Source organism: Bemisia tabaci, chromosome 2 (assembly GCF_918797505.1).
Source record: "Bemisia tabaci chromosome 2, PGI_BMITA_v3".
Lineage (NCBI taxonomy): Eukaryota > Metazoa > Arthropoda > Insecta > Hemiptera > Aleyrodidae > Bemisia > Bemisia tabaci.
Genome location: NC_092794.1, coordinates 26,053,557 through 26,066,817, shown reverse-complemented (window position 1 = coordinate 26,066,817; position 13,261 = coordinate 26,053,557). Strand labels below are relative to the sequence as shown.

At 36.2% G+C, this 13,261-nt stretch overlaps 1 protein-coding gene across 1 annotated transcript in view; it reads left to right on the top strand.

Moving 5' to 3' along the window:
• drosha (ribonuclease 3 drosha) overlaps positions 1 to 13,261 on the top strand; it is a 28,110-nt gene that overhangs the window by 10,180 nt on the left and 4,669 nt on the right. The window contains exons 12-19 of the mRNA XM_019044588.2: positions 804 to 1,024; positions 2,130 to 2,261; positions 7,841 to 7,984; positions 8,282 to 8,385; positions 8,773 to 8,878; positions 10,753 to 10,914; positions 11,601 to 11,761; positions 12,781 to 12,926. Coding sequence (XP_018900133.2) covers positions 804 to 1,024; positions 2,130 to 2,261; positions 7,841 to 7,984; positions 8,282 to 8,385; positions 8,773 to 8,878; positions 10,753 to 10,914; positions 11,601 to 11,761; positions 12,781 to 12,926 — 1,176 coding nt within the window. The remainder of the gene's footprint in view (positions 1 to 803; positions 1,025 to 2,129; positions 2,262 to 7,840; positions 7,985 to 8,281; positions 8,386 to 8,772; positions 8,879 to 10,752; positions 10,915 to 11,600; positions 11,762 to 12,780; positions 12,927 to 13,261) is intronic.

Genomic DNA, 13,261 nt, shown 5'->3' with positions numbered 1-13,261 from the left:
TTTTCTCTCTGGGATGTACATGGGTACAATAATGCATCAACATTCCTGCAAAATCCTGAATTCAAAGCATAGAAAATGGATCGTAACATATATATCGTATAACGTATATCAGTTCATATCGTAAGGCAACTCAAAATATTATTTCAGACAATTATTGAGGAAAGACATTCTTTCATAAACCACACAATTTTCGAAAAAATCAATGATGAAAAAGTCTGTAGTACCCGTTATCATTATTGGCTTCTTTCGAAGATTTCAGAAGTATCACCACTTTGTTTTCTTCTCATTGTCCTTTGATCACGTACTTGGTGTTGCCAAAAGGAATACTCCTTCCAACGCTGTTGATGTACTCTTCAGATTTTGACTTTTCCATGAGGGATTTAATTTTTAGCTTATTATTACATAGAGGAGTGAATCATGGACGTTTGAAAAGGAAAAAAGCTCTGTCTGTTCTACTGTTTTACTGGGCTGACTATCATTATTTTTACGGTTATTGACAGCTGATAGTCCTTAGATGAGCCCACTTTATTTAGATTAACTCACAGAGGCCTCAAAGAGGGTAAAGTACCCTTCGAAGATTGGGCCGTCAGCGGGCGTAGTCTCCCAGTATTGTAATAATAAGTCTTCCAATGATTGATTCAATCATCACTTAATTAAGTACAGGTGAAACAAATTTTTACGGTGTAACTCAGGGAAAGGTACTTGTGGAAAGTCCTATTTTCTCTAATAAAATTGAATTTTGTCTTACATCAGTATCTGCCTCTGCATTCTTGATTCCTAAATTCATCTATTTCCAATCACAGGTATCAACACTTTAATCAATATTATGTCACGGTTCGGGAAGAAAAATGAAACCGAATCAAACATTTCACATAATGAAAGGCTAGAGTTTCTTGGTGACGCAGTGGTTGAATTCATTACCAGCATTCATTTGTATCACATGTTTCCGGATCTTGAAGAGGGTGGCTTAGCAACATACAGAGCGGCTCTAGTTCAGAATCAGCATCTTGCTGTTCTGGCCAAGGTAAGACTATCCTCCAAAAATGTCCACTTGCATAAGTTGTATCATTCTTGACCCATCCATATTCTTGATCTTTCAAACTTACCATTGGTTCCCCAACTCTGAATTAATCTTCTAATTTATCAGAGACTATTAATGTTAGTAACTAATACTAATAACTTATGCTATTACTAATACTTGCTTCTAAAATTCTGTTCATCATTTCGATGTCTCCCTTACAAAGAAATGTACCTTGATTGCAGTGTTTTGGTATTTCTTACTTACATTTTATTTTTTTTGAAGAAGAGCTGTTGTATGAACTTGCTTGAAATTTTCAGTGATCTCTTTTAGTACTTGTGAGAAAAGGCACCAAAATGTGTAAAAAAATTCCTGCTATGGTTCTCCCATGAAAAAATAGAATGCCTGCAATGATACTGAAACTGCACGAACGAGGTCTGCTCCTTCATGCGAGAGATGATGAATTGTCATATGATCGGTTTAATATGAGTCTGAATGAATTGTCTTCATGTGTACTCTTGTAACTTCTTCAGAGGGCCTAAACAGAAGTAAAATCTGGATTTTTGAACCCAGGGGAATTTTTCTAAGCGACGTTATAGCTAGGAATGGACATCAACCACCCACAGTCAATTTCACAAAACTCCTGTTTATTTCATTGTACAAAGCTAGAGTGGCGTGAAAAGTATTAAAGCATGAAAGTCTGGGCCTCCTCAATAAACAGGACAAGAAGAAAAGATAGACAGTTCCTCTTGGCTTTGATTTGGGCTGCAAACATATCTTTCAGCCTGTGTCTTGCAAATGCAGAAAAAATCTGGGAATTTGAGGGGGAAAGAAAATTTGAGGAATACCTTACTCAACTCATTGAAACTGAAGTGTTAAAATCTGTCAGATAACGTATTTGGAGCTATGAGGAAAGGAAATCGAATCTCAAGAATTAGTGTGTATTTTAAAAACATGTTTCTTCTTTGGTTTTCAAGAACCATATTTAACCTAAGGATAATTAATTGCCAGCTCATTGCTTCTGCAATTTTCTTTTATCCAAAGTTAAACTCGTTTTCTGCCCTCCCAAGTGACCCTTGTTTGATTACCAATTTACATGGATTTGTTACAGGTGTTAAACTTACAAGACTTCATGTTGTACGCTCATGGCTCGGATCTTTGTCATGAATTGGAGCTTCGTCATGCTATGGCAAACTGTTTTGAAGCTCTGATGGGGGCGTTGTTCTTGGATGGTGGAATTGAAGTAAGTCATTGTTGAGCTCAGAAAAAAGGTCAACAATATTATAGATAAATCAACACATTTCTATTAATAATACCTTTTTTAAGGATAAATTATGACTGGAAGAATCATACAAGCAGGACTTTCTTTTTCATATATATTAGGTTAAGATGAAGAGAAAAAGTGGTCGCCACGGAGACCATTTAGCATAGCATATGCTTCAACACACTCCCCCCTTTGAGGTATCCTCAAAAGTAGGAACGACACATAGTTCCAAATATATTATTTCTTCGTAATTATGTGTATACTTATGTGTACTTTTCACTTGGCTGTGATCTTGAAGCCACGACGCTAGGGTAAACGCCGTAGTGATTCTTCTTGTCTGCAGGAACTTGCAGGCACTTTCGAGAGGAGTCAGAAGCGCTGCCGTTACGCAATGAAGTTCTTTAGGGTCAAATTGAAATTCCATTAAAAAGTAGACAAATTCCAGATGTCATGTTGACATTTAAATTCAATGAATTTGGAACGCATTATTTGTTGTATTCTTCTCAATACTTCAAGTAAAATGAGACTTTGAATTGGACTTCGGGATCATTTTCTCTTTATGAACTTCATTATCATCAGGAAGCATTGCCTCATTAAAAACCTTAACCATATGAGAAACCATTGGATAAAAACCTAGGCAAGGTAAAAAAGAGTACAGTGCATGAATGATCGATTTCTGATTTGTTCGATTCGGATAAGCATTGACTGAATGATTGTTGTCGCCTTCTCCGAAGTTTTCCTTGATTGTCATTCATTGTTTCGATTGCTTTGGTTACATTGCTCACCAACTAGTTGGGTATATGTGAGTTGCATTCTGTAATGTAGCTTTACACAGAGGCCGTCGCGTTTTCGCGTGGTTTTTGATTGTTAAGATTTGTCAGTTCTTTGTAGAATTTGGGTGGATTCATGATCAGTTGTTCCTTTTAGACTTCATGCTTCATTATTCTTTCTCGGATCTTGTTCTGTCTCACGTTTAGCAAGAGATTGTTTGAAGTTGAGGAAAGCTTGCTTCTGTTCCTTATAACCAACGAACCAACGATGTCTTCTACGGTCGACATGTATCTTGTACGCTGTTAATATTATCTCCAACTCAGTCAAGAGCTGCTTCCGCCATTTGGGCTCTTTCGAACAAGTTGGTACTTTGAAGAATGACGTCATCAAGTGCCTCAGCCAAGATGTTGTTTTCTTCCATAATGATTTTTTTTTTTTTCTGACTTTAAATGTTTGTGTTCTAGAGTGCAGGAAGAATCGCTCAAAGAGAGCAGCATTTAATTGAATTATACTCTAATCATTTGATTTGGGCACCTAAGCGATCACAGGTGATGATTATTTATTCTTCTTGAATAATCATTCCCGGCGAAACAAAGTTGTTGCTCGTTATTCTAGACGGTTTAGAGATACAGGAAAATAAACTTGAATGCCTTCTTCTTCTTTTTTATTATTTTCTTCTTTTGCGTTTCTTTTCATCGTCGTCTCTCATATTCCTGTTAATTTGTACATCAACGGAGAGTGGTGGCGGTTAGAATACCGTAGAGTAGGCGATGAACATTCAGTCAGGGTTTCATACAGGATTTCATTCATAGGATGTAGGATATGCAGGACAACACAAGATGGACAGGAGAATATATGACAGACGGGACAGCAGAGGATATGGATAGGCTCGGTTTAGTTCCATTATTTTTTGCTGTTAGTCGATAGTAGGTTACCTGAAACCAGATAACAACAGGAACAGAAAAACGAACTATCTATCTTGCACATTGATATTAATTTGAGATCATAATGGTATGTCTGATAAAATCGGATAACTTAGTCCGTCTTGCTTCTACACTAATTTGTGAGTGTAAAATCTTATTCACGTTCCTTCTCATCCAGAGATGTCACTTATCTCCACAGCTAGAAATTCAGACTATGGGTAAGAATCGCTTTCAATACTGCTGATCGCCAATACGGGATGTTTAATACTTTTTGAACTTTACTCAATTCGAACATTCATCATTTTTCAACATTCGATCAATAAGGATTTGCATTCTTATTATGTAAACCACTGAACTCAGACTCATTTGTCAACACTTCTCTTTCATCTCCTCATTTCACCAGCCCAGAGTCATTAGACGCCCATTTTCTCAAAAGGAAATTATTTGAGGATGTGACTGCCTCAACTTCTTTCTTAACTTGTCTTGCTTCTTCTACCGTATCCGCTCCCCCCAAAAAATCGTCAACGTAAAACGATTTTTTTGAAACGACGTATTTATTAGTCTTCCAAAGTCTTTCAGCTTTACATTTAATCTTTAAATATTTCTTTAAATGTCTTCGCTTTTTCTCACAACGAATTCCCCAAACCTTTCATCTCTATTCAATACATCATACATTTCACCAAATCATAAATCACCTTCCGCACCAAATTATAAATCAAATGAATAATAATTAACCCACAACAGTAATAAGTTAGTAAGAGAGTAATAAATTGTACAGCAGTAAGTTAAAGTCATATATGTTAAACTTGCTTTTTGTGTTGCGACTTTGGCAACAATGCAATGAAAACGTATGATATAACTTTCACTTAGCTAAAAATCAAGTCGCCAACCCGATTCAACGTTATACTAACGTTATGTTGGCAGTCTGAAAATCTAAACTGTTATTGGGACAGTTCAAGGAAACTGTTATTGGGCGCACGGTTCTGAAAACCGTTTTCTAGGCACAAACCGTTCGCTGAGCCATAGGTCAACACTCATAAGACAATATAACAATAATAATATAATAATAAAATGCACCGTATCAAATTCATTTAATTTTGAATACTGTCGAAGCGCTCTGTTTCTCTAGGAGCTCTGCCACTCTTATATCCCCCAGTAAAGTTTGGAAGATCTAATCTTTAGAAGATCTTTTAATTTGGTTTTTTACATTATTTTAACCATGTGTGTTAATACATCAAAGTTCATGATAATTAATCCGTGACAATGATAAGTTACATACAAATCCATGTATGTTAAACTTGTTTCATTTCTCCATTATGCTCATTCTCTCAGTGGCGTGGCGTGCCCCGCGATACATCGATCGTTATGAAACTCAAACCCATGGAAAAGGATCGACAAACAGGGTGCTCGCAGCGAACACCTTAATAATCGACCCTGTACCATAGGTCCAAATGGCAGAAAAATCGACACATCGCAACCCAAGCCACGTACCTGCATTCTCTCTTCTTTTCATGAGCAAATTGAAAATGATACAAAAATTTGTCAGGCCACATTATAACCCAATGCAGAGTTATCGTTGAGTCAGGAATTTATCTCCTTAGGATTCAACAAATTTCTCTCTAGGTGCTTTAAATGCACCTGTTACTTTTAAATATTTAAAAATCAAGTTGGTACAACTGGTATACTGGGCTTTTATTTTACTTATCTCAGGTGAGCTTGTTTCGGAAGTTGTTTCCATAGAGTTCACAATTCTGGGCAGTTGATATTCCATGTTTTCCTTTCGCATTTTCAACTCCTCTGTAGCTTCTTTTCTTGAGGTTTCTGCTTCATTCGAGCAATATGTGGCATGCAATGCAGCCAGTAATTGGATCAGCAAAAGCCATACCAACGACAGAAAAGGCATGCAGTGCAGCCAATAGTTGTATCAGCAAGAGCCATAACAACAAAAGAAAAGGCATGCAGTGCAGCCAATAGTTGTGTCAGCAAAAGCCATACAACAGAAGAAAAGGCATGCAGTGCAGCCAATAGTTGTGTCAGCAAAAGCCATACAACAGAAGAAAAGGCATGCAGTGCAGCCATTAGTTGTGTCAGCAAAAGCCATACAACAAAAGTTTTGACTGGCCAGTCTAGAGGATATCAACACTGTGAAATCCTCAAAGGATCCGAGGTATCAGCAAAAGCCATAACCTTTAAAACGATCCATCCGGTATCAGCAAAAGCCATAACCGTTCAAAATCCATGGTATTAGCAAAAGCCATAACCAAAATCCAAGGTGGTATTAGCAAAAGCCATAACCAACAACTGAGTCTCTGATATCAGCAAAAGCCATAATCAGAGATAGACTCATAACTTCACACAACAGTATAATTAGTTCTTTTCTAGATTTTGAGAAAAGAATCACGTCGAGGTCACCACTTTGTTGAGCTCAGAAAAAAGGTCAACAATATTATAGATAAATCAACACATTTCTATTAATAATACCTTTTTTAAGGATAAATTATGACTGGAAGAATCATACAAGCAGGACTTTCTTTTTCATATATATTAGGTTAAGATGAAGAGAAAAAGTGGTCGCTACGAAGACCATTTAGCATAGCATATGCTTCAACAGTCATAATTTTACTGTATCATAGTGGAACCTTGATAATTCGAAACTTCGAATTTGTCAACTTTTTTCTCTAGTCCTGTCAATTTTCCCGTTCAAACAATGTCCATAATAGGTTTTGGAATGAGCTGGAATCTCGGTTCTCTTGTAAGTTAGAAATTCGCTTACATCCAACATATCTTCTGGTCCTGTTATCTAGTAATTTATGACACTTAGTGGGACAAAAATGCGGAGTTGCAGACAACGAATCATCAACTTTAGGGCATGCCTAGCAGGCAGTCAGAAAAAGAATACAAAGTAATGAGTCATGTGTAAGCAAACACAGGCCACCTGACTTGGTGCTGCAGCCTTCCTCTATCTAATGATAATCTCTGTTGCCGGCCGGGTAATTTCAGACTATTTTTACTTGGAAATACATGTAATTGCGCAATGCTCACTCACCTCAATCTCAACTTTGCAACTTCCGCTGCCACTGAATTTTGGATCATTTTACTGGATGAAATAGGAGTATAGTTAAAGTTTGATGATTATCTTCCTCTTTGCAATATGTTCAAGCAAGTACATTGAAGCCTCGGGGGGAATTTTACCCAGTTACGAGTAGAAGATACTTTGGCCTCTCCTTTCGCTCCACGGATGAATTTTATTTTTATTTTTCAATAAAATTACCTCCAAATTGTTAACCCTGATAGTGATTTTTTTTTGTGCCATTTTGTCTTGAGAATATCTCATACTCGCTGATGAGACTTTCTCTTACAGAAATGACTAGCGAAATCTAAACGGCTTCATCTCCAATTCTTTTTGGGATTCCTTAATGAGTCACAAAAATGTGTTTCGAAAGTGAAATGGGGGAAAAGGCAAGAAAAGTAATAAATAATGTGCATTTGAGCACCTTTCTGCAAATTATTTGAGTTGAACATAAGCTGTACCCTCATTTTACAAGCTCAAAATAGGGGTGGTATGAAGTGTCTTTATTGGATGACCTCATTCTTAATATTTATTTATCAAGCCGTTTTCTGCTATATTTATTGAGGGAAGAAATGTTTAATCACCAGAAAACATTCTAGCTATCTCTTCAATTTTTCACTCAGCAATGTTTAACTTGATTGAATCACATCCTTCTCTGCTCAATGAAGTAATTGATAAATTATTAGCCTCTAATGTTGTTTATGTGAAGTTTAAAAAAAGCTGATAGTATACATACTGATACAGAAAATCTGTGCCGTATTTTGTGTATCTTATGGCGCTCTATGTTTGTGCAGATTCCCGACAAAGTATTTGGTCATACTTTTTTCAAATCTGATCCTCAACTATTGGATGTGTGGGTCAATTATCCGAAACATCCTCTCCAAGAACAAGAACCAGACACTGATAGACATTGGATCGCTTCTTTTCCATTGCTCCAGGTGGGTGGCAAAATTGAATTTATTTTTCGCTAAACAAATTGAAACTTGCCTAGTGACGAACTCAAAAATCGTCAACTTATATGAGCCCATTTGATTTCAGAAATATTTTTCTTCAATCTTCAATGTCATGGCAGAGATTACAGCAAAAAGTTAATTTACGTACTGCTCGGATCGTTGGAAATCATTTCACTAGTCACTTATCCCTCTGACTTCCAACTTTCATACCAAGAAATGTATTAGTGATGTAGGATCAATATAGCCAGAGTCCATAAATGTATTCTGCTTCATTCTTTACAGAAACTGGTACAGTTTGAAGAGTCCATTGGTGTAGAGTTCACACATATCCGTTTACTGGCTAGAGCTTTCACCGATCGAAGCGTTGGTTACACCAACTTAACTCTGTAAGTTGCATTTTTCTTGGTCTTCCTCTTAATTCTGTCTTGTAAACTCTTTTCTTGCTCCTGAAAGAGTGTCTAAATTCTATTTTTTCATGTTGTTCCTATTCAAACATATTTAAGCAAGTGGTAATGCACATTTAATTCTCTCCACTTATTCTTAATACCTAATTGACATTGTTGCTCAGGCAAAAAGCCTAATAGTCATCCCTATCATGTAGTTCAACATGTAGTGAATTCAATTCTTCTGTGTCGCTTTTCTTTCGTCAAGTTTCTTTCTACATTCTAAAGTCAGCTGTGTTTAATTTGGCTCAAGTCACAGTAAAGTAAAATTAACATTAATTTTTCTCATATATTGGTTTTTCTAATTTTATAAACTTTTTAACTCAACAGAGGATCCAATCAGAGGATGGAATTTTTGGGTGATACCGTTTTGCAGCTTATTGCCTCAGACTACCTGTACAGATACTTCCCAGAGCATCATGAAGGTCATCTTTCTGTAAGTGTCACTATGGTTAAACATCAGAGCTCTGAGCCGTCAATTTCGTTTAAGAATTTTTAGAGAAAGGAGGCATCATAACTTTTTTAAATTATTCTTCATGATTGGTGAAAAGGTATTGTGGATAGGAGGCTCATTTTTAAAAGGTCAACTTCTCATTGTGACCATCTCTCTAAAGGAAACCTAAGCGTTGGATCCTAATTGGACGGAGTTAAACAGAAAGGAACCAAGCCACATCGGTATCGAACTGAGAAAAAGAGGTTTAAAGTTCGGCTCCTGCACAAGACTCATCGTAAAATATAAACTTCAAATTCAATTTCTGCAAAATTTGCTCCAGCAAAAACTTAGAATTTTTGGCGATAGAAAGTAGAGTAGTGGTTGAGTTCAAAACCACCCATAACTCAATTTTTTCCAAAATGTGGGTTGGTTCCTTTCTGCTTAACTCAGTCCAATTGTTCTATCTCTTGAAGATCATCTCAGTTCCAAATTTCATTATTTTATGTTGATAAATTTTGTCCCATTTTAATCACAGAAAGAAAGGATAAGAATCCTTAGGAGTCAGTATGTTGCCCAAGTATGAAAAATCGCCATGATTAATTTTCTGGAATAACCATTTAAGGTGATTCGATGGACGCCATATTTTGTGTCAGAACGGCATGCGATATATCGCATCAATTGGTTCCATTTTTTCAGCTACTCGTCATTTTTCTCCAATTTTGAGATCGCAATTCTGTTGTCAGGAGACTAAAGCACTCACGTACGAATTTTAACAAAGAAATTCAATGTAATAAAGGCGTGGTTTTTTTAGAGAGAAAATATCGCATTCGAGTGCAGTTTTGATATCAGTATCGAATGCGATGTTTTCTCTCTGAAAAAACCACGCCTTTATTACATTGAATTTCTTTGTTAAAATTGGTAAGTGAGTGCTTTAGTCCCCTGACAACAGAATTGTGATCTCAAAATTGGAGAAAAATGACGAGTAGCTGAAAAAATGGAACCAATTGATGCGATATATCGCATGCCGTTCTGACCCAAAATATGGCGTCCATCGAACCGCCTTAAAGCATATGCAAAGCAGCAGATAAATTTCGCTGAATATGATTTGATTAATCCATGTCGAGGTGCCAATGACCAGTTGTGTGTCATCGCATTTATAAGCATCTGATCCTGGAGTTTCGAAAAACCTGCGGATTAAAAAGAATTTCTTTTGAAAATTGCATCACTTCAAAACCAAGGTCAATGACATGCTTAGCCCAAAGTTCTCATTCGGTCACTGTTAAAATCCTGGTGTTAGCTCCTTTTTGACAGCATAATGCAGTAATGTTGGGCTTGTAAGCTGCACATGGCATGCAATATGTTAATGTAGTCAGTTGTCTATATTCATTTACAAATTGCAAGGATTTTAGTATCGTATTTGGATAGTTACGCAAAACGGTCACATCTAAATTTCAGTGTCTCAAAATCTCATTTCCTATTTTGATATTTTGGAAAGAAGTCAACCAACACAACATTGTTGTATACAATTTTGTAGAAAAATCTCTCACACAGACAAGAGAAAATGAAAATATTTTCAAGTTCGGATGTTGGTTGTTTCCCTGCCAAAAAATTGAAATAGGATATAAGATTTTGGCCAATGTGATGTTGATGCAACTGCATAGCTCAACTCTATCCACGAATTTCAATTTCTCTTTTCTGTTTAAGGCTTTCATTATGTTTCACGGATAAAACACAAATGCGAAGGAACAATCCATAAAAATGTAGATGAAACCTTAAGGTTGAGAAGAAGATAGACATTTCTTTACCTGTACCTTTAAATAATAGTTAAGGCGTGAAAACATAAAAATTTATGTTTATTTTACTTTTCATTTTTCTAGTTGCTGCGGAGCTCTCTAGTCAATAATCGCACCCAGTCAGTGGTATGTGATGACTTGAACATTCCTGCCTATGCACTCTATTCAAATCCAAAAGCTGAATTGAAAACCAAGGACAGAGCCGATCTTTTAGAATCATTCTTAGGAGCTTTGTATATTGATAAGGTATGAATCTTTAAAATCAACAAGTCTTCCCACTCAATGAGCCCATCCAAGTAATGTGCAAAGTCCTTTTTGTGATTTTACTTTTTCTCCTTTCATCCTCTAGTGCATCTGTAAAGTAACCTTTCTCTTTTTAAAGTGTAACAAAAAGCTGACCCCCCCCTTTGTCCAGTTTTCCTCCAAAATCACTTGAAATTTTTGTTTGCTATTCAAACGAAAGCATTTATCACGTATTGAAGTTAAGAATGGATCACTAGACAAGATGAAAATTTAGGCTGAGTAATATATGTGCTCTAATCAAAATTTCACGTAGAATGCAGTCTGTGCTACAAAAATTATTGAAAGTAACTCCTCTAACCTACTTTTCATGAATTTTAACTTCAAATTATTTTGAATTTGTTTTTCTATCTTCTTCTTCCTCTACTAAAGACGAGGGCTCGTCTCTGTCTGTCAATCTTTTGAGTAACAACCACATACTAATGACTAAGAAGTATAATAGAAGAAAAATTAAAGATTGATCAAATTGGCAAATTTTTACAGATTCATGAAATGAACGATTTAACTTATATCCCCCTTTTGGCTATTTTAACCATCAAGTCATAGAATTCACTCTCTGGTTCTCTTAAGTCTCAATCATTCTGTGTTACTTTTCCAATTTTTTATCCAAACTCTATTTCCTTTCTGAGCAGGGAATAGCTTACTGCAGGGTCTTCTGCGATGTCTGCTTCTTCCCACGTCTGCAGGACTTTATCATGCATCAAGACTGGAATGACCCCAAATCAAAGTTGCAACAATGCTGTCTAACATTGCGCACTCTTGATGGTGGTGAACCGGACATACCAATCTACAAGTAAGAATTTCTCACACCTATTAATATTCTTCAGCATGGTGTTTGTGACACGAAAAACAAATTGAAATTAGCAGCTAATCAGAGAACCAAAAATCTTTGGAAAAATCAGGAAATAAGGGTGAAAATCTAAGAATTGTTGTGTAGATTCAATGAGAATTTTTGACTGGTTTTGTATTTAAAGGGAGAAATCCTATGTATTGTGACCATGCATAGGACAAGAGACCTTTATTTATTCAGTCGGTTTTTTCAAGGGAGCAATTTCTGCTCTCTTATTTCAAGAGTTGGATTTTTAGATTTTGTTGGCAAACACTCTCTGAAGTCTCACAGGAAAATTTGCGAGCATTGTAGTAAAAGTTAAGAAGTTGCATTATAATTCAACAATTTCAACCCATTGCCTTGACATTTTACATAGCACTGCCCAGCCCCTAATACGGGGAAGAACAGTCCTTAAATTCCTAGCTCATTCATAACCCATTATCTCCCATGTAATCCAATTGAACTGATCAATTTCAAGAAGACTTAAGTACCAGGAAATATAATTGAAACAGTACAGACTGTCTTACTTGACCTGTAGTAAATCTCAGAATAAAAAATAATGAATGTGGTTAATTAATAAATCTCTTTCATCTCTAAGAGCTTTGAAATTCAGAGTGGGTGGATTGACTCGGGTCTTAGCATTTTTCTTGTATTTTCTGGCGTTATAGTCTTCTTGAGAATGTCCGCTTCAATTTTGCAGCATCATTTACACTTTTCTTTCGGCTTGCGGACTTTGTTGAGGAAGCTTTCTAACCGAAAATTCACTTTTTTCTCCCTCATTGTGGTATCCTGAATAGACCTTATCCCTGAAAAAAAGGGGAAATTGGGGTCCAAAACGATTTACAGCCTTCAAAAAATAGCAGAAAACTAAGAGCCTGACAGGAAGACAATCATTATGAGAACGACTTTACTGTAATCTCAGAGTAATGACTCGAACATAAATAGACAAGCATGATAGACATTTATCAAAATTTCTTTTTTAGGGTGATTGAGTGCAAGGGTCCCACAAACTCGCGAATCTACACTGTCGCAGTCTATTTTCGAAGGCAAAGATTGGCAGAGGCGTCTGGTCATAGTATTCAACAAGCGGAGATGAATGCTGCTAACAGTGCCTTGGAACTTTCTAAAGGTAATTTTCCACTCCTTTTTTAACTATAGCAAAACAAGGTTGAAAGGTAATCTTGAGATCACACTTACCTTTACAGGGTGACTTCAAATATTTGTTTTTGATATGCGCCAATGGATCAGTTAAGTCATTTTTTCTTCCTTTTTTTTTTAGAGTTGAGCAATTGAACTAAAATTTTAGAATTTAATTTTCCGTTTATCCACAGTTTTAAAATTTTTGTAGATAAATGCATGCTGTGGATCCACGACGCTGTGGACAAATTGATCCTCAACTTTGTTCGTGGATCCATGATATGTCGTGGATCCACAAACTCTGGAAAATTGCAATGTAGCCCAAAC